At 38.6% G+C, this 23,151-nt stretch overlaps 1 protein-coding gene across 2 annotated transcripts in view; it reads left to right on the top strand.

Annotated features, from left to right (window-relative positions):
- Positions 1-2,641: 2,641 nt before the first annotated feature.
- The window catches only part of adamts16 (ADAM metallopeptidase with thrombospondin type 1 motif, 16), a 123,393-nt gene continuing 102,883 nt past the window's right edge, over positions 2,642-23,151 (top strand). Inside the window, exons 1-3 of one of the 2 annotated variants that reach the window (XM_039655089.2) lie at positions 2,642-3,480; positions 3,568-3,658; positions 6,257-6,585. In XM_039655089.2, the coding sequence (XP_039511023.2) occupies positions 3,385-3,480; positions 3,568-3,658; positions 6,257-6,585 (516 nt within the window). In that variant the 5' untranslated portion in view covers positions 2,642-3,384. The remainder of the gene's footprint in view (positions 3,481-3,567; positions 3,659-6,256; positions 6,586-23,151) is intronic. The other variant, XM_039655098.2, reaches the window with a different exon arrangement.

The following is a 23,151-nucleotide window of genomic DNA, read 5'->3' as shown; positions in this document are numbered from 1 at the left end:
CTGAGGGTGTCGCCATTGCTCCTTCTGTTAACCCCCTTTTAATATAGTCGGTAATGTAAACTGGTCAGTGAGATAGGTGATTCTCTTTATATCTTTCCAAAGAGTGATATCCCCTTATGTAATTGTAGACTATGTTCAAAGTGGCTTAGCAATGTTTATTGAGATATTTATGTTTGATTATCCTGATTTGTATTCTGTGTGTGTGGATTTATTGTTTATGTTGCATAGTGATTTAAGTACTGTAGCCTATAGATGACAGTCTCTAATTGTGATTTATTTGTTCTTTATCAGACTATAATGACAATGCTGGATATTGTTCCGATGAGTACTCCTGGAGCTCAGTACAGTTGAAAGAAAAGAAATTTAAAAAAAAGTCTTTATTCCTGTTTCCTGACCTATACACCATCCTACTGGCTGAAAACATTGATGAACTACTTGGTTACTTCAGTAACAATTTAAAGTATATATAACAATCTGAGAAATATTACTTATATAGTGTGATCAGTGTTCCATATGTACAGTATTTGATAAACTTTCTGTTCGTTACATTGTTTTATGACAACCAAGGCATTTTTTCTTCAAAAACGGAAAACAAAGTGTAGCATATAGAAAACACACATTATGCATGGCCATTGACTTTATTTGTAAGGAAAAGGAAGCAGCCATTGTATTTCATAGCAATCTCAGACTCAAGACAGATTTTTTACTGCCTGCAGTGGCCATTATTCTACAGGACATGAACAGCGTCAAGAAATCATAGTGTGCTGAGGAAACTTCTGAAACACAAGGAGCAGTTTCAGAACCAAGTGTTGTTGTTTTTTTCTTCTCTTTTTTATTATGTGAGAGTGAGATATGGCAAAGAAAATGGCTGTAAAGTGTGCTGTCTACATTTGGGAGGTCTTACTGTATAGGGAAATATATTCTGTTTCTTATTGTGTTATATTGCATGCAGCACCCTGGCATAATGGGAATTTAATAGTCCACATGCTGTAGTGTAGCTGAGCTTAGTATCTCTAAAGTGCCTAATTTCTACAGGATAGTAATTCATATCTAGATATCTCTATCTATTTGTCTAAAATTATAGTGTAAAATATGTTAAAACATTAATGTTTCCATTATCTGTGCCCTAATACATTAAGCTGAATGTCAATAAAAAAAACTTTTATGGACTTTAAATAAACGTGAACTTACATGCTTAGATTTCATTAGGAATCTAATTTTCCCTGAGCTCTTGATGTATTCTAAAACTATACTGTGATTTTCCAAACTCAAAACCTCATAGGCGAAAAATGAATAATTTAAGGAAGAAAAATAACAGCAGGGTCAGACTGAGATCAATCAATGCCCAATCATCATCACCATCCACAGAGCGTAATCCACCACAATACATAAACATGTTCTGCAGGTGCATATTATTACACACTTTTGCCGACTATATCTATCATCTGATTATCTGATTCGCGATGATCAGATTCGTGAATCCGTAATTGCCGCGTTCCACCATCAGTGTGCAATGCGCGTGGCGTCTACGTTTGTCAATAAATAAACTGCACGAACAACACTGTAGCCGGAGCTACTTCTCTCTATTAATATCTATGTCGAGTCACGCGGGCACTGGGCAACTCCGCATCCGAGTCGACCCCAGGATAAAATAGTCTGAATATAAACACTTCTTATAGGCGTACCGTAGTGATTCAGGATAAGTTAAAACACAGTTTGACAAATGGATTCATGATGTAACCTACTCGTTCATTTTGAACATGAGTTACGCACTGCAGCAGCTGATACGAACGCGGTTCTGTTGCGCTAGTGTCCACTCGCACATATGCGACCACATACAATTTTAATTCGCACACATTCTCAAAAAAATTGGTCACAGTCTGGAACCCTGCAGTTAATGCTAACAACCTTTGAAGATTTTGAATACAGAAGTTACATTTGTAATTCCATTTTTCCATTTGGATTCCAGCATGGAATAGATTGTATAATATTCTTTTAGCTATCATTTGGATGGTATATGAGCCACAATTAAAGTCTTGTTGTGACACTGTCAGGCAGCAGGCGTTATTGTTGTTGTTGTCGAGTTTCTGCATGTCGATTGCTTTGGGCTGGGCCTAGTTAAAGTACAGGGCCGTTTTTTAGTCCCAGTCCGTCCCTGCGTGAGTATGTCAGGGCATTGAATCACATTTAGTCTTGTACGTTACATGTGCATGAGTGCAAGCATGAGCAAAAAGTTGTTGGCTGCTGTTCACTTAATGGCCACCGGTGTGGCTAATAACAAGTGTTACTGAATTCTACATACAGCCCCTTTAACATATTTGTTAAAGGAACTTTTTTTAATGCACAAAAGGTTCTTTATGATGAAGAAAAAAAAAAGATTATTAAAATGTTCTTCACACCAAGGAAAAAAATAAATAAAAAAAAAATTCGGAATATTAATTGTAGCCTATTTGACTCCAACAGTAATCTTAAAATGACCAACTTAAAATAAAAGATATAAAAATTAATTAAAACAGTGGCTCTAGGTATATCTGATCATCAGAAAATTGAAAATTGCAATAGTGTTTTATTGCTATTCCTATTGTGACATATAGCACTGAAATGGCTTCTGGAACAAGATACAAATTCCGGATGAGATTTGATTTTGTCCATGGGGAATTGATTGAATGGTTAATGTTTTTGGTTTGCTATTTGATTTATTGTTGTGAGTGACAGGTTGTGCTGGCCTCATAATCGCATCATCGGAGAAAAGAATAGATTTTGTTTCAAGTGGAAGGGGGAGATTGGCTAATTTGGTTAAAGATTGTAAAAGAAAAAACATGTACTTTTAAATAATAATTATTCTGATAATGTGCATAAAAATAAGAACATCCCATTTTGAATTAGTAGCGACTTCAAACTTTACAACACCTTTAATTTGATTTAAAACTAGTGCAGAAATTGCTGTTAGTGGGTTTACGTGTTTACAGTGTTTCGACCCTCCTCTCATCGGGAACCAAGGGCTCTTGCGCACAGGTGCGAGCTGCGATTGGCTGTTTGGAAGCGCGTGTGAATCACACCGGCGTTCGAGCCGCTCCAGACATTTACTCAAAGCGCACTGAGCGGAGAACATCTGCATTAAGAATGGCACACTTATTCTCAATCACACGCCACTAATGCGCAGGAAGAAAAGAAACCTCTCCAAAATGCTGTTGGATCTGGAAATACACTTGCAGGATACATATCATGGATTCAGGATCGCGTTTGATTCGAAGGAACTTCACTGATGCTGTATGAATAGATTTTTAAGTGCACAAGAGCGTGCAGTGTTTCAGCGGAGAGCGCGCGTTTGGAGAGGCGCAGAGGCAGTTCGCTGCAGATTTTGGATAGGAGTCTGCAGGAGACATGGTTTGCCTGCGCCCTGTGCCATCAGTGAGGAATTATCCCTCATCAGTCTGTTCTGTGCTCTTCATTCTGTTTTTCATACTCGGATGCCACCAGGTGAGCAAACACGCGCTTGTTTCTTCAAAGTGATTGCGTTTAATTGCATTGCAAATGATGCATGTTCACTGTTTATTATCCATGTAGAGAACTTCCTGTGCATCTGCAAGCCTTCATGCTGGACCTCGTGTAAAGCATAAACCTCTGCTGGAAACACTGCGCTTACCTCACAACACAGGTGAGAGCATACCTGTCCGATTTGATTGACAGCTGTCAGTCGCATTATTATTATTGTTTCATTTCATGGGGCATGTGAGGAATTTATTAATATTGCATCATTAATGTTGACTTGTATGAGAATTTCGTTTAAAATTAAAAGAAAGAAACATGGTTTTGAAGGAAATTGACTAGATGGGATTTCGTCGCCAGGGGGCGCTAGATATCCTAATTGATCTGAGACAAATGCACACTATAATAAAAGTAATAAACTGTGTAGTAAAAAAAATTTAAACCAATACAAAAATAATGTACTGTATAGGCGATTTCAGGTTTGAATGTTCTTGAGGTGACATTTGGAGTAGACAGAATCTGACACACACATGCAAATACATTTAACTAGTTTTGAATACATACTAAAAACAATAACACAATAGCAGTTTTTATATCAATACATATACTAATCCAAGGGTTTGGATACAGACTAACCTCTCCTAAAAGAAAACCTCTTGAATTGAAGATAAAAAAACATGTTTATTTCATATATAAATTTAAAAAAAAAAAATCCAAACAAGGGTGTCCCCAGATGTCCCCGAAAGTGAGTTTTGTATGTCGATTCTGTGGACAATTTGGTGCATGCACACACACAGAAAGTGGGTGTGTGTGGCATAAAGATTGGCATGCACTGGGACTTAGTGAACAATGAACAAAGACAGACACTTGAAGAAGCTCTCCATCAATCAGCCAAGCTTTACAAACAGTCTCTGTGTGCACTTACTGCCTTTATCCTGTGAAGAGTCTCTGCACTGTTTGGCATGAGCTTAGAGACTGAAGTAGCCTGATATAATAGCGTGTGTGTGCGCGCAAGTTTGTGTGAGAGAAAGAGAATGAGAGACGGTGAGAGCGTGTGTCTCCATATCACAGCGGAGCGTTAGAGTGTGTGTCATCAGTGTGTGTCTCTACGGTCAGAGACCATAAATCTGTCTGCTCATGTCTGTAAAAGCATTTATAACTCGAGCCACCAGACCACCGCGAGGATGAGAGGAGCGTGAGTGTATGTAGAGGTCAGAATCACACAACATTAAAACATGTCCTTCGCCCCATGAGCAGCATCTTGACATGTTCTTCCAATAAATCACATTTGCTTGCATTTGTATATATATATATATATATATATATATATATATATATATATATATATATATATATATATGAAGAGTTCAGATGCAAAAGCCTCTAAATGCCATTTGAAATTTTCTTCTAAAATTATCATTTTTATCAAGCTTGTATATTTAAGTTCAGTAATTTCACTTAAATGGCAATGAAGATTACCTATTAATTGTCATTTAAGTGAAATTACTGAACTTAAATATACAAGCTTGATAAAAATGGTCATTTTAAAAGAAAATTTCAAATGGCATTTAGAGGCTTTTGCATCTGAACTCTTCATGTATATATATATATATATATATATATATATATATATATATATATATATATACAATAATCTTTTTCCCCCTGATTTGAATCATTAAATGATAAATGGCTTTTAAATGTTCTTAGTCCTTTCCAAGATCTGTATTTGGACTATAAAAAACTGCAGCCATACATTTATACTTTATCTGGCAAACCAAAATAATAGTCTTAAATTAGACTTAAAAAAAAAAGTTGTTTGTTTTATTTTTTGTATTTGCATTATTTCTCATTTTTAAACAGTTTTGTCCTTCCCAACTTAAAGGAGTAGTTCACTTTTCAAAAAAAAACTTTTGCTGATAATTTACTCACCCCCCATGTCATCCAAGATGCCCACGTCTTTGTTTCTTCAGTCGAAAAGAAATTAAGGTTTTTGATGAAAACATTCCAGGATGTTCTCCATATAATGGACTTCATTGGGAACCAAACAGTTCAAGGTCCAAATGAAAGTTTCAATGCAGCTTAAAAGAGCTTTAAACGACACCAGATGATGAATAAGTGTATTATCTAGCGAAACGATTGGTCATTTAAAAAATATATAAAAAAGTTTAAGTTTTATAAGCACAAATCCTCGCCTTGCTCTTTTCTGTGATGAGTGTTTGTGACTCTCCTGTTCAAACTCGTTCATCAAAATGAACAAATCTTTTTTTCGAGTCATGACTCGAAGGGTCCTAGATAAGACCCTTATTCATCGTCTGGTGTTGTTTAAAGCCCTTTGAAGCTGCACTGAAACTCTCATTTGGACCTTGAATTGTTTGGTTCCCATTGAAGTGCATTATATGGAGAAAATGCTGGAATGTTTTCATCAAAAACCTTAATTTCTTTTCAAATGAAGAAAGAAAGACATGGACATCTTGGATGACATGGAGGTGAGTAAATTATCAGCAAAAGTTACTACTCCTTTAATCTTGCAATGTATAGTGTGGGTTGCACTTGTATTGTGTGGGTTGAACTATTTCAAAATAAACATAATGCATAATAAAACGAGTGATGCATTATTCTTATTTGCATTTAACATCACATATAAATATGCTTCTATTCAGAAAAAAAAAATGTTTTGAATAAATACTAAACGATGAAAGACAAAAAGTGTATGCAGATATTTCAGATTACATGAAATAATGCATTGAACTTCCTCCCTATGTAGAATATGAGATTGTGGCCCCATATGAGGTGGACCATCAAGGACGTTACATTTCCCATGCCGTGGCCCACCAGCACAGGAGGAAACGCTCTACAGATGGTCAAGGTCACGACCCCACTGTTCACTTTAGGTTCCATGGATTAGGGCAGGACTTCCACCTGGACCTGCAGCCGTCACATGACCTGATGGCACCCAGCTTCACTGTACAAACCCTGGGCAGGAGCGGCACCAAGAGCCTGCAGCCTTTTCCACAGGACGACCTCTGCTTCTACCATGGGGTGCTGAGGTCAAAGATCAACTCATATGTGGCCCTGTCCACATGCGCGGGCATGGTGAGTGGGTTATCCTGTTTCAGAGCTGATTGATTATATAATGGTGGAAGGAGTCCTTTTCAGATATCAAATCAAGTGTTAAGAATGTATCTCTAAAAAAAAAACTACATTAGGGTTTCTACCCTATTCCATCTGAAATGTGAATGATATGCCGTTCAAATAGTTGATAATGATGGTGATGAAAATAGACCAGAAAGAATTTATTTTCTCCTTGGAGAGACATTTTTGGCATGAACAGTAGAGCGATCATCAGTGCATTGAATCACGTTGGCCTTTGAGTGCAAAACTGCGGTATTCAACAGTCTAGTCTACCCATCATCCCATCTGCTTGTTTTCTCAATGGATTAATGTTCGGTGTGCAGAGAAACCTCAACCCTCCAGAGTGCTTTTGTTATTTTGGCTCCCAGGCCGGACGAGATTCGGCTCCCAGTAGATCCGGAAGAGCAAAGTGACTGTGCCGCAGTTCTCATGACTTTACCCTGACTGGACTGACATAGAGTGCCCTGTCCCATCAATAGAGCCCGTCTTAAATCACAGTATTAAAATCCCCTAAAACCAGTGACTACATAACACATAAATTTGGGTCAGGGGAGGTTTGACTAGAGAACAGAGCCTCCTTTTATTAGTCAAATTGACATTTGTAGGATCTATACTCGTCCTCAGTGGAAACAAACACATATTGTTGTCACACAAGCATTAATACGTGAGGATGTTTTATTTAGGCAAGGAGGTCCACAGCAACACTGAAAAATTGCAATGAGCTCTTCAAGATTTACATTTAGTTGCATTGCTGTTTTAACAAAACACAAAATACACCTCAAAGTCTGTCTCTGAATGTCGATAAATTATTCATTTTGAATTATCTAATCGTTTGAATTAAATTTGAGAAAATGGATCAGTTGTAGTAAAGTTTTTCGGAAACGAGCCACCTCTTGATATATAAGTCAAACTAATTTTACATATTGCTACTCCTGCGTAATATTTGGTCACGGTGAAGTGCATCCACACAGCCGACGTGTTTACCTGTTATCGACGTGTGCATGAAGGAGAATGATTTCGGCCCTCCATTTGGGCACTATAATAGTGATGGCCGGTTCGTGAACGAATCGCTCTTTTAAACCGGTTCTTTTTAGTGGACCGGTCGAACCAGTACACCAAATCGTACTGAATCGTTCGAAACAGTTCGCGTCTTGCGTCAGCGCTAAACCACAAGTTACTAAAGTTACTCACTTTCAGACATACCTGACAGTCCCTCCGAATCGAAATAAACCAATATCCAGAAGTACATTTTATTCCAGTAACTCAAAAAGTTCACTGAACGGAGACATATGTTGGTTCTGCTGAGAGAAGTGATGAGCACGAGCAGCTGATACTGCGCATGCGTGTACTACCGAACGTACAGGTACAGCGGTCGGATAACCAGTGCGAAATGTTTCTTTCGGACACGTTCGACATACTGAGAACTGACAGTTGATGAGCTGAGCATGCGTGCATTTTTTTCTGAGGGACGAAATGTACGTTTCCAAGTCTTTAGTTGAACATCAGTAAGTGTAACAAAATAAAACATTTTGGAAACATGTTTATCACATAATTACTGTATTATCACTGTATTATTTTAACGATTGGAAATAATGATTGGATTCTAAAACTGTCAAACTAAACATTTATTATTATACTAATATTTTCAGGAACAGCTCATTTAATTTCTAGTAACAATATAAATCTTTGATGTAAACTCTTGCCAAGGTTTTAATGGTGCACTGCTTAGTAAATGTTTATGGTGTGTTAACGAATTAAACATATATGTTTGGTTCGTTATGTTAACACATTATAAACATGATGTATATATAATGTTACGTATATAGGCTACAGAAGGCTATTGGAGACAGACATGCATAGATTTTTTAGTTTTGTCGACTGTATATTCAGGTTTCAGCTCAGCACACACAGGCCTATGCTATGGTTCTCGTGTCGAGAACTGGTTGTTGCAGTTCTTGAATCACTAGTACAGAACCGAGAACTGTTTCTTTCGGACACGTTCGATACGGAGAACCGATGAGCTGGAGATACTGCGCATGCGTGATAGCACCGTCTCTGAACAGAACTTTCTTTCGGCCGGCTGATCCTGTGCTGATATACGAGCACGCAGTAGTACGGGTGAACCCAGGACTTAAATGAGAGGGCGAATCGGCGAAATGTAAGTTTATTTAATAACAAATAAAATGATGAAGACCATTTATGCATTTTAGATATTTAAAACATGTAAAACATCCGCGTTAGCACATCGCCTTGGCTGCAGCAGGTTCGTTTTCAAAATGTAAATTTAAGAAACTTATCCAAGATGATTATGACGATGTGTACTATTATTTAACTGAAGTTATGATTAAAAATGCCTTTAATTTGAAGTATTTTTATCCGCCGGGATGATAGAATTGACGTCATTACGTGATGACGTAAAAGAACTGGTGAACCGGTTTTTTGAACCGGTTCATTAAAACGAACTGTCCGAAAGAACCGGTTCGCGGAAAAGAACCGGACTTCCCATCACTACACTATAATGGCCAAACCCGGAAATTTGAGCCACATATTTATAGTTGCCCAAATTTCGGTGTATCCCTGCGTTGCAGTACATCAGTCAAACCACACCAGAATTAGTTTGAAAGCAAACTAAGACCCATCTTTTTTCAGTGGGTCTCGGTCTGCTTGTTTGGTGTGTGACGGTTCGTATGGCAGCGTTCACACTTATTCAAATTAAGGCCCTGTTTACACGAGAACGCTCGCGGGTAAAAACGTAAAACTATTTTATCGGATGTGCCTTTCGTTTACACGGCAACAGCGTTTTTGAGCCTCAAAAACGCAAAAACGTGAAACCACCCTCCAGAGTGGAAATCTCAAAAACGCTCCACCGCCGCGTTCCCGTGTAAACGGTAAAAACGCAAAAGTCTGCTTGACGGTGAAAGTTGTACACAGGCGCGTGGACTTGGTGTTGTTGTAGTATGCACTCCTAGCCGCCTGAAGTGCAGACTACATTGAATTTCACACACTTTTGCATCTCCATTTGCACGCGAATTTCCCACACAAAACGCTCTTCTAAACGCAGAATAAACAAAGTTGACGCAACGCCACTTTTGCGTTTTCTCTTCAGAATCGTTTCCGTGTAAACATAGATCGTTTTAATTGTAACAAACATGCCAAATGTTCAAACATCAATAATTTTCATTGATTTTCACTAAGCGCTGGCTGATGGGTTAAAGCCAAGGAAATCTATCAATTTGATATCCGTTTGCCATATTAGCTCTCATTGATCTTTTCACAAATTGCATGAGTCATTGGTGTAGGACTAATGAAAAAAAAAAGTCCAAACTTTGATCCCATGGTTTGCACTGGCCCAAGTCACAACATTATGTCAAATGGAGATCCATAGCGTTAACAGTACTACATCACGACTGGTGTGAATGATTTAAATCTAAGTACAACAATTACTGCGAAAAAAACGTTTTAACAGGCAGGTGAATGATGAAACTACTTGCTCTGAGTATGTGCTGTGTCTGATTTTTCACTCTGAGATAATCTCTGTTAGTTCATTTCCTTATGACTCTTAACCTCTGTGCGATCGTCAGTCTTTAAATGGAGGCAGATCAAATCTTACTGTCATTGAAAATGTACTAGGTCTACTGTTGAAATGTGTTTTGGCAGTGTAATGTTGTAGACTATCACACTGTCCCCAGCTGGATGTGATTAGCAGTGGTGTAGAGTCATTAGTTAACTCTGCCGCTCCATACTTGTCCTGTAAAGCCTATGTATAAATTCCCTTTGAGTAGCTGAGACCAGGTTGGCAGATCACCACAAGAGGTTGGAAGGGCTTTGATGACAGTCTGAGTTTGTCATAAAAGGTCCTAACTGTTAGTTTAAAGGCCTGAGGCGAATAGGCAGACGGCTTTATACAAAAGGGTACAATAGTTGACTTTAATGGTGGCACATGGGATGCCAATTAGGAGGGTCATTGGAAATGGCAGTCTGGGTTGACACGAGTGCCGTGCCTTGGAAACTCCACACTGAAAGTCTTTCTGAAGTGTCGCCAGTCTGCAATAACAGGCTAATTGTGAGTGATGTCAGCCATAAACTGAAGCCATAAATCTACATTTGGACACCCAACCCCAACGCTGTACTGTGTATAACACAGAATTGAAACTGATTAACATTATTACTTTGAGAAATATTAAACATTTTTAAAGTCTACATCAAAACAAAATTCACTGTAGGCCTACACGTTCCTGGTCTTGTTAAAGGAACCCACACATTATGTCTTAATTTACCCATGCTCATGTTGTTCAAAACTCTTGCTGCTTTCTTGTGCAGAACTGAAAACTTTCAATCACAAAAAAAAAAGACACGAAAGTAGTGTAGAAGTAATGCATCTAAACCTGGTTATGGAATTGCCACTTTTCCAATCAGTTTCTTATGATAAAAATCCCTCCTTACTGTATATTCATTTTATGTTACATTATGCAATTTAAGTCTTCCACCGATAGAATTTCCCATCATTTATGAGACAACACTTCCCTGTCATTGACGGAAATGTCCGGCTTTTCGTTTTTTCAGTGGTATACGGTAGGGGGTGCTATGATACATCTTGTGAAAGAGTACTGAATCTCCTGATCAAAAGACGTGAAGAAGAGGCAGAAACAAGCGATATCCACAAGTTTCCGAGGGGCGTTCCTGTAAAAAATAAAGTGGGTGAAACTTCCGGTGAGGCGGCGGAAGTAGCATTCCAATGGTATTTTGTGTGTTAGTTAGCGAAGAGGCTAGCTGTTTTTCGGAGAATTATTTTACTATTTAAAGACGCAAATCTTTATGAGAGATGTCGTTACGGAGCTCAGGGGCAACATGTGCTGTTCGCGGTTGTATGTATAACCGGATTAAACTAGTTCAGTGGCTTAAACGTGATTGTTTTGAACATAAGCTGAAAACGAAATCAGAGTGATTCTGCCAGAGCCCGTCTCTGATCCTGCCAACGACCGTAGTTTCCATCACCTCCCAAAAGACGACGAATCTTCCTGTGTACATTTGTTTAAATTCTTAATATTCTATAAACTCTATCAGCATGTGATTGGCTGTTCGCTACTGATGTTACACCTAAACTCAGGATCAAAGCCTGTGTTGACAGAATACCAAATGTGCCAGTTAATGTATTCAAGTAGCACATTCATTTATAATTTTGAATAAACTCCAAATCACAATGACTAAGTGTGTATTTTTTATTTTAATTGTTTGTCAGCTCACACAACTGTCTGTCACCACACTCTAAAAAATGCTGGGTTGTTTTAACCCAACTTTGGGTCAAATATGGACTAACCCAGCCGTTGGGTTAAATTTTTACATTACATTTTTAACCCAACATTTCGGGTTTGTCCATATTTGACCCAAAATTGGGTTAAAACGACCCAGCATTTTTTAGAGTGCATGCCTTTATGAGTATTGATTATTAATAATGTTATTATAATACTCCCAACCAACTACTGCGGAGGTAAAGGTACTGTTATTTCACCCTTTTTAATTTCGTCGAGGTTGTGTTCCCACATCGTTAGCTAGTTTGGATCGCTATAACTTGAATGACTGTCAACTGTTGAATGAACAAGCGTCAAGCATGTCAAATCGCACTTTGTTTACTTCCAACCGGAAGTCGCGCCCACTTTTGACGCAAGGCCTCATGGGGCGTAGGAAACTTGTGGATAGGTTATATGTATAGACCCGCCCCTTTTCAGCGCTGCACTCGTTGTTTTTTGTCTTCCACTTCAAAAGCTAATTACTCCTGGACAGCAATGTCATAGAGATATACAGAGCGACCACACAAACGGAAGTTTAAAGACAATATGCGGTAACACTTTATAATAACTGCACGCTATTAATCATTAGTTAAGCATGAGTAAACAGTTAATTCATCATTTATAAAACATTACTAGACATTAATATGCAGTTTATAAATATAGATATACATGCTTTTTTCTTGATTTATAAGCATATCTATAATGCGTTTAATAATTGTATTTTCATACTTTGTTAATGATCAATTAATAATTTCTAAATGAAGTATAGCATTATTTACAAACCAGTTGTTTAAGAGTTGTCAGTCATTCATAAGATCACTTAGAAAGTGTAAGTAAATGTAGTAAATACAAGTAGTTATAAAGCATTTAGTAGTGGTCAGTTAACTATTTTTGTGAGCTAATCTAAAGTGAGGACTATTCATGCTTTGTAAAGCATTTATAAAGGCGATTTAAAGACTCGTCAATCTTCTAAACAGTAAAATGTAACAAACACAACGCAGTGATACAGAACATAGAAATATTTAACAGCCTTTAAAAATGCTTTACAAGTCATGACTAGTCCTCACTTTAGATGAGCTCACGAACATAGTTAACTGACCACTACTTAATCCTTTTTAACTACTCAAATTAACCCTTAATTACAGCATTAATACATGTTAATAAAGCATTTATTAACACATTAAGTAACCATCACTATATGTCTGAATAATAAGATGTATAAATGTACATTTAAATAGTTTATTAATCATTTACTTACTCGCTCTACACTGTAAGTAATCGTATGAACCACTGAAAACTCTTAAATAACTGGTTCATAAAAAATGCAATTCTTCATTTAGAAATGATAAATTGATCATTAATAAAGGATGAAAATACAGTTATTAAACAAATTATAGATATGCTTTTAAATCAAGAAGAAAGCATTTATAGCTGTATTTATGAACTGCTTATTAATGTTTATTAATGCTTTATGAATGATGAATTAATGGTTTACTCATGCTTAACTACTGATTATTAGCGTGTAGTTATTATAAAGTGTTACCCAATATTCTAAAGATTGTGGCACTCTTTTTTCTCTGGTGCATAAGGTCTAATAATAATCATGTAAAATATGTCAAAACAACGTGATCATCAAGATTAAATATAGCATATATCAAAACTGCCTATACAGTTACTGAATGAAATATCGACCCAGGACGAGGTAAAGGATTATGCAAGCTTTAGGGGTGTTGATGGACTCGTTCTACTCCATCTATGTTTTGATCATCGTTCTGAATCTGATCCAGACGTAGTCTTTGACAAAAAACTTGATTTTCTCAGCTTTTGGCTCAAAATGTTCCTTTTTTTTATTATTAAACTTTACAAAAAGAATGCATAAAGCTAGAATAAGAATGCATACAGTCTATGTTCTTTCTTTTGATATATTGCACATTCAGATATTTATACAACAAAATATTATGCGGCCATGAAACTTTTATGAAAATAACCAAAAATGGCTAGCTTGACTTCGTCATACTCATATTCAAGAGAGAATATGAGTCTGAAACTCCTCCGTTGGGCTTTGATTATGAGGCGTGCCGTAACCGAACCAGGACAAAAAAGACCTACCAACCAATCAGAACAACGCAGTAAGTCAACTCCTTTGCATAGCGCAGTTTTCAAACACAGAACGTAGCCTACTTTATTTATTTTAGAAGTTAAAGAACGAGTGTTACTTCTTTTACTTACTTCTCCATGAGTTCCACCAAAGGAGAAACCACAACGACCACATGCTTTTCATTACGTCCCATCTTCTTAACGACCGTCAGAGCCAGCTGATAAGTTACACTTTTCCCGAATCATGTTGGAAGGACGCCAAAAATATCTTTCCGATCGACAAATGCCTTGATTGCAGTTCTCTGTTTGTCTATTAAAATGAATGCGTTGTCGATTTTTTTTTTTTACAAAAGACGCGACAGCGGAATCTATACATCTCAATTCTCCAGCTGCAGTCATCTTTGACAAGCGCTATTTGATAATGTGATGATTACGTCCCTGCAGATCATCTGTCCATCATCATATAAAGCCCGCCCTGGCAATTTGATTGGCCCGTTCATTTTTTGCCTGATCACAATTACTCCTCAATGGATCGAGTCCAGACCGAACTTCCCGACCAAAAAATATTGTGGGCGGAGTTCGGCCTAGCATCCAGGCTAAAAAATTGCAACTTTTTTTGAAAAATGCTGGTGGGAAAAGAGTTAAATAATTTGTGAATGCAGTTTAATGTTTACTTTAAGGATTTAAAGAGGAAATACTTAAAGATATGGAGTTGTGTCTCATTGTGGCACATTAAATGTACATTTACACACAACAATGTACTAAAAACGGAAAATATATTCCAGCCCGTTCTCATCCCAAGGCCTCATATACGACGCTTTTGCCAAAGCGTAGACATCCAACGCACATGGCACCCTTTAGCGTCAATATGAAACGCAGATATATATGAGGCAGAAGGCGCCTCCTAGTGGTCTAACCCCAACCCTACCCCATACCTAAACCTACCCATACTCTTTGCGTGTTATATTGACGCTAAAGGGTGCCATGTGAGTTGGATGTCTACGCTTAGGCAAAAACGTCATATATGACGCCTTGGAATGAGAATGCGTTGGTTATTCGCTTACAGACAACAGATACCCGTCCACAGGAATCTGCGAAAACTATTAAAACCACTTTATTATTCATGCCAGGCCAGTAGTTGGCCACTTATGGAAAAACACGCCTATAGACTAAACGTAAATGCGCATGACCTCACAGTTTCTATAAATGTTATAGTTTATACGTTTTTGAAGTTTGTGCTTTCAGGCCCGTAAAACGCATACAAATTTTGCCATTTTAAGTTGAAAGCGGTATCGTGTAAACGAGACACTGACCAACCCGATCACACTAAATGCGTCTTTATAGCACGCAGTGTGTTTATCGTGCAATTTATACGCTAAAGTGAGTTTTTACGTGCATAGGATACGCATGGGTTGGTTAGGGTAGGTTTAGTAGTGGTGTGGGGTGCGTGTGTATTATACGATTGGGTAGAATTAGTGTTACGAGGACTGAACTGCGCATCAAATGCACGTTACATATGGACGTAAAAACTCATTTTCGCGTATAAATTGCACGACAACACACAATGCGTGTTATAGAGACGCATTTACATGAGAACAGGCTGCACTGACAGTCCGACACTGGTCTAAACTGGTAGTTTAGCATGTCACAGCTGCTTTTGTTGGTACAGGTCTTTATATAATGAACTTATTCTGTTCACTCTTAATTAAAACCAAGAACAAACATTCAGTCCCAAAGAAATTGTTTGATTTCTGATCCCAAGCTGTTTCTTAGCAGGACCTGGTGCATAGGTTCATTCTCTTTCACCTAATTTCCCACAATGCTTATGATTTAGCATCCATCATTTGGCTAAACCAAAGCATGCAACCCTTCAGATCTCTTGTCCAAAATATATACATTATAATCCCTCATAAAACAATCCCAAGTTTCACTCTCCAGGCTTTCAATGTAGCTTTGATGGACTGACAGAATTAAAGACTAACATATTTATTTATAATGAACAGAAATGGAGCGTAGCATAATTTGCCCTGTACAGAGCAGAAAGAGGCGCCATGGATGACTAATTGTTGGCGGGAGGTTGTTGGCAATGTGCAAGGATACATGCGATCCTGCTGGATATGGTGTTTCTGAGGAGCTCAAGTTGATTTAGTCTAGATATAGTCCGCATTCATGCAATGAAATGTCAAGGAAGGGGTTAAGACACAACAAGAACAGCAACAGTTAGTCATCTGATGACGTAAGAGAATTCAAAAAACGAATCATCGACACCCTTCCCAAATAGTTTCAGCTGGCATATAAACTCTTATAGCAGAGCTCTGAAGAGGTCTGGTTTCAGCTTCTAAAAGCAGCGAGGCAAGTACAAGCCTCTCTCTCATGGAAATAGGAACAGCGTCAGGTGCATCGCTCAGAGTTTCCTCATATCCGCTCAGCTCCTTTGATTAGAGTTCCTGTAGGGTCGTGCCTGGATCTGCCCATTTCCCTGGGTGCGGGAGTGCAGCTGTTATTTTTCTCCCAGGTAGCGTCTCCTGGAGCTTTATGACTGCTATTTGCACCTTGTAGCTCTCAGTGTGTAATTTCATGAGAGGTATTTTAAGGAGGCAGCGCAGACATTTGTTTTTAGTTAAGCTTGTCTTGGACCAGGGAGACTGAGGCTCAGATTTGTGGCAGATGATTCTTCCGTGTTACTTATGCAGGAATGTCAGCAGCTCCACTCTCGATTGACAGCGTGGATTTCCACTGTTTACTTATGCTAAACTGTATGCTTGAGTGCCTTGTGTGTAAATGTATTAAAATTTGAGTCTCCTCCTGGCAGAAATGGAGAGGTACAGATTTCCCTGGATAGATCAACCAATTTATGGTTTCCTTCATGACTCCCCTATTTCCTCGTTGGCAGTTGCTTTAGACCAAATTTGATTTAAATTTAACAGAAATTTGATTTGTTTATCCATTGCATCACCCAGCATTTCTCGAACAACATAATTCAAGCTCTTACGGCAACAGTGATTTTTATTTTTGCAGTGCAAATCTTTGTTGACACATCTTCCAGCTTTCAGAACGGCAGAATTCATTTATTCTCCCAGCAGAGAATGGCAAAAAGAACAGCACCAAAGGGAATTGTATTGCTTATGAGTCGCAAATTTAAAGATGTTTCTCTTAAAATTTGCGATTTTCTCTTCTCTGGATTAAAATTCAATTAAAAATAAAAATCTCACTTGCCTGATTTGCATGCTTTGTCAGATGCCAGACCTCAGGTGATGGTGAAGAATATTTAAATATATCTTGCCTTTATTTAATCTGATCGCATGAACTAAAACTCTGCGAGTCTTAAGGCCTATTCACACTGGGACGAATTTCGCGCGCGATATTTGCCGACATTTAACGCCTCGTGACTAAGCAATGGGTGCTAATGAGAAAAACGGCACGCGAAAAAGCGTCATTTAAAAAAAAAAAAAACCGCCTCGGGTCAGTGTTGTAGTCGAGACCACCTCACTCGAGTCCGAGTCGACACCGAGACCAGTGAGGGTTGATTACCTAATTTACTTTTATTTACTCAGAGAAATCCTTTTTTTTTTTTTTTTTTTTTACTGAATTTACTTAGAGTTTAAAAAATATGATCAGTTTAGGGTAAAAAGGCCACATAGTAGGTGGTGTTAAAAGTAATTTTATTACAATTTGTCATGCGCAGTTGCGCACTAGAAAATCACCAATCACTGGGCGTGTCAATCAATTTAAAGAAATATTTTATTAACATACATTAATAATCATGAAAAATATTTTGAATTGAACTCGAGTGGACTCGGGAATAATTCCGAGTCCTAAAAAAAAAATGTTCGAGTACGAGTCAATTCCGAGTCCAAATGGACACGAGTCCATGACAAGACCAAGACCATTAAAATATGGTCTTGAGACCGAGTCCGAGACGAGTCCGAGTCTCGAGTACTACAACACTGCCTCGGGTTCGTATTTTTGTATTTTCTGACCAATAAGATTGGCGCTTTTGCTCACGTGTCTGGCTGGTGCTTCGGAAGTTACAGTAAAACACAACTTGGGGGCACTCAAACACAAAACGGTCTTGCCGAGCACACATACGGCGAAGAAGATATACGCCACCTTCTACAATGCAGAAAGACAAGGAAGATGCAAGGCAAGATACCTATGGGCAAGATGAATAATATTTATATTAGTATTCCTGTAATAATATAGTATAGGGTGACCAACAGTCCTGTTTTCCCAGGACATGTGTAAAACGGTCACTTTGTGCTTTATAGAAATCTGAGTTGAGATGGGAACTGCGCTTGTGCGTAGTGTCAGTTAGATTTTGACAAGTGAGGAGAGGAGATAACCGCTCTGCCGACTCTCTTTGTATTCGTTCTTTTATTTCCTTTTTCTATTGTGACCAGAGTTGGATGTTTGTTTGTGAGAACGGTTTTATTAAACGTGGGTAAATACGACTACTCTCGTCTCTCATGCATCTTTTCATCCCACAACTAGTGCTATGTTTTTTTATCTCTGGGCAACATCTCAACTTTGCGTTACACATGTCCTGTTTTCACGTCCTGTCCTGGCTGTTTTTAAGTGATGAAACTGTCCTGGTTTTCCAAAAAACTGCTGGGAAAGATCAGTTCTACAGCAAAATATAGATGGGCAAACATCGTCAGTGAAAATCGATTGGGTATGAACACACAAAACGCGTTGAAAAACGCTGGTGAATAACGCACGCTGATATTCGCCCCGGTGTGTACGGGCCTTTGGGTAAATAGGCCTCAGTCACTGGAAGTGATGTAACAGAGGATGAACACTAAGTGTAGTGCATGATATTTGAAAGACACCATGTGCATTTAATCACATGAAAAACACGACACAGGTCACTGCAAGGTCGCTCTCTGTCTGTCTGAATTACGTCAATGAGATCCCGTACTTTCTTCCTCAGCTAACCAGAAGCCATAATTGCAATCTTGCGGGATTCTATTGACTAAACTTTGGATGAATAGGAATGACCGACTGGAAGACATGCAGTTAGTGTGTAGACGGCATGAAAGACGTCACGACTGCGATTTATCGCCATAAATCGAGTCGGCTTTGGGAATTAGTCTTGACAACTGCTAAAACTCCCAACATGAGAACAGCAGGCCGGAGTCATGCGGAGTGACCAGTCATGCCTGAACTTCATCCTACATCTAGCCTGAAAGCTTTGGCACTGGCAGAGGTCGCTTCTGTTGACTAAACTCTGTGATCTGGTGACAGAAGGCGAGCGTATCTCATGAGGATTGCTGCCTTGACACCAAAACAACTGGGTAATTTTGCTCTTTGAAGTCCTCAGCGTCCAATAAAGGATCAAATGCTTCACTGTAGGACCTTTGGTCTTGGGGTGAGATTAAGTCCCAGGTGTTGTTCTCCTGATGGAGTCTTGAATCACTGCGCTGGAAGCGCCTGGATTAATCTGTTTACAGCTGCTAATGAAATCAACTATCCTAACGAACTCAAATCTGATCCACAGCCAGTGGTGGTTATTGACATGTGACTTTCTTCGCACACTGAAATCTAGCAGCGTTTTCTTCTGATTGGTTATTTTTAGGCACCATACTATAAAATGTGGAGTGGCATCAATTCTCAGCCGTGGTCATAAATTACGGGATATTTGGTTTCACTTTATTTTGATGGTCCCTTTAACACATTCTGTTGACTATAAGGCCTTGTTTACACTACATGGTTCAAGTGACCCAAATCCGATTTTTTCCTCTCATGTGGCCCCAGATAGCAAACTGACATTGAATCAACGTAGAAACATGACATCGAAACAACGTTGATCTGCTCATCGAATTAACGTTAAACCAACGTCAGACGCGTCATTCTTTCAAAACTAACGGAAAATCAACTTGAAATCAACGCGTTGTTTCAACGTTATGAAAGCAAACCAATTTTCGATTTTCATTTAGCTTTGAAGAATGCCGCGTCTGACGTTGGTTCAACGTTAATTCGATGAGCAAAATCAACGTTGTTTCAATGTCATGAGATACGTCGTTTCCACGTTGATTCAATGTCAGTTTGCTGTCTGGGGGCACAGATCGGATATGACTAGTGATGGCCGGTTCGTGAACGAATCGTTCTTTTGAACCGGTTCTTTTTAGTGAACCGGTCGAACCAGTACACTAAATCGGACTGAATCGTTCGAAACAGTTCGCGTCTTACGTCAGCGCTAAACCACAAGTTACTAAAGTTACTCACTTTCAGACATGCCTGACAGTCCCTCCGAATCGAAATAAACCAATATCCATTAGTACATTTTATTCAGTAACTCAAAAAGTTCACTGAACGGAGACATATGCTGGTGCTGAGAGAAGTGATGAGCACGAGCAGCTGATACTGCGCATGCGTGTACTACCGAACGTACAGGTACAGCGGTCGGATACCCAGTACAGAACCGAGAACTGTTTCTAATTCTTTCGGACACGTTCGACATATTGAGAACTGATGAATTGATGAGCTGAGCATGCGTGCATTTTTTTCTGAGGGACGAAATGTACGTTTCCATGTCTTTAGATGAACATCAGTAAGTGTAACAAAATAAAACATTTTGGAAACATGTTTATCACATTACTGTATCACTGTATTATTTTAACGATTGGAAATAACGATTGGATTCTAAAACTGTCAAACTACTAAACATTTATTATTATACTAAAAAAATATTTTCAGGAACAGCTCATTTAATTTCTAAGTAACAATATAAATCATTGATGTAAACTCTTGCCAAGGTTTGGTGCACTGCTTAGTAAATGTTTATAATGTGTTAACATGACGAATTAAACATACATGTTTAATTCGTTATGTTAACACATTATAAACATGTATACTTGTATAGGCTACAGAAGGCTATATTGGAGACAGACATGCATCGATTTTTTAGTTTTGTCGACTGTATATTCAGGTTTCAGCTCAGCACACAGCTATGCTATGGTTCTCGAGTCGAGAACTGGTTGTTGCAGTTCTTGAATCACTAGTACAGAACCGAGAACTGTTTCTTTCGGACACGTTCGATACGGAGAACCGACGAGCTGGAGATACTGCGCATGCGTGATAGCACCGTCTCTGAACAGAACTTTCTTTCGGCCGGCTGATCCTGTGATGATACATGAGCACGCAGTAGTACGGGTGAACCCAACCCAGGACTTAAATGAGAGGGCGAATCGGCGAAATGTAAGTTTATTTAATAACAAATAAAATGATGAAGACCATTTATGCATTTTATATATTTAAAACATGTAAAACATCCGCGTTAGCACATCGCCTAGGCTGCAGCAGGGTTCGTTTTCAAAATGTAAATGTAAGAAACTTATCCAAGATGATTATGACAATGCATGCTATTATTTAACTGAAGTTGTGATTACAAATGCCTTTAATTTGAAGTATTTTTATCCGCCGGGATGATAGAATTGACGTCATTACGTGATGACGTAAAAGAACTGGTGAACCGGTTTTTTGAACCGGTTCATTAAAACGAACTGTCCGAAAGAACCGGTTCGCGGAAAAGAACCGGACTTCCCATCACTAGATATGACTGGTGAACGTGTAAGCAGGAAAAAAACACATGGATTCCGATTTTCTCAGATCGGATTCAGGCATCATTCATATGTGGTAATAAATCGGATATGAATCGGATACGTGCATTTGCGTGTGCCATGTAAGCAGACAAATCGGATATTCCCCAGTAAATGCGAGTCGTCCATCATTAAAAAGTGCGCTATTACAGGCGCGTTGGAAGAAAGGATACACACATGGAGCAATGCGGAGGTCTCATGTCTTTTGAGTGTTTGGGGCGAAGAGTGCAGGCTAAAATGCAGGGTTTTTACAGAAATAAATCTGTATTTGAAGACATTTTATGAGATATGAGGCATCATTTTAAGCGCTCATGGCTACAGTGCCTCTCCTCCCCTCTTTTTTCTCCGCCGTACGCAACGCATTCTCACCCCAAGGCGTCACCTTTGACCATGCTTCAATATTTGACGTTTTAGGCGCCCTTTAGCGTCACTTACATGACGCGATCCTACGGTGTCATCTAACTGACGCTAAAGGAAAGCGTCAGTTAGAGGACGCGGTTAGGTTTAGGGGTGGGGGTAGGGTACACCCGATCCTAGGGCGTCATCTAACTGACGCTAAAGGGCCCCTAAAGCGTCAGATATTGAAGCATGTCCAAATGCTTCCCAAGGCGTCAGTTAGGTGACGCCTTGGGAGTGAGAATGGGCTGCCGTACGAGACCAATGTTTTGATGACTTTTCAAAATATTGTGAAAAGAAAAACACTGGATAATTTTATTCACATCTGTATTCATTGCATTTTGTGCTGTTTTACTTAATTTCCCGAGTCAGAACGTCCACAATTGGTAGTTTCAGCAGTGTATAGTGTAAATGCAAAAATCGGATATGGGTCACTTTTAAAAGATGATGTAAGCAGGTCGTCAAAAAAATCGGATATAGTCAGAAAATCGGATTTGGGCATCAAGACCTGCAGTCTAAATGCAGCCTATGTAACATTGCACCTACATGTCTACTAACTCTCATTAGAGTGTTAGTAGAGTATTAGTAGACTGGTAGGGTTAGGGTAAGAATAAGTTGAAATGTACTTGCAAAGTGTAGCAAATGCAACATATAATAATATACATAAAATGTATTAAGGGGGCCGAAGGCCAATTTAGCTGAAAGGGAAATGATTCATTGATTTGCAATGAATCTATGGAACCGAATCACTGAACCGAGCAAATGACTCGCTTAGAATTCATTTGAACGGGCCGTAATTATAACCAAATCTATAGTGAAACACTATGTCTTAGCAAGGTAACTTTAAATCGAACAGTACAAGACATTAAATGTGCAAACACGACACAAGAAGATTTATCTTTTCAAATATATGGACAAGACTTTATTAGCTATTCTAAGCACAAAACTAAGGTCTAAACATAATCACACACACGCACACACACATTCATACAGTCGCGAAAGGGAAAGAGTGAGTTGGAAAGAGTGAGAGAAAGTTTCAACTTTCTATATGCACGTAAGACATAACCTGAAAGGACCACCAAGCATTAATTTGAACCTTCGTTTCTTAGAGAGGTTATTCAATTAACATTAAAGCACCAGTTCAGTTA

Source organism: Pimephales promelas, chromosome 12 (genome assembly GCF_988280905.1).
Source record: "Pimephales promelas chromosome 12, fPimPro1.hap1.1, whole genome shotgun sequence".
NCBI lineage: Eukaryota > Metazoa > Chordata > Actinopteri > Cypriniformes > Leuciscidae > Pimephales > Pimephales promelas.
The sequence above is the reverse complement of the archived record's forward strand: the minus strand, read 5'-3'. Positions and strand labels throughout refer to the sequence as shown.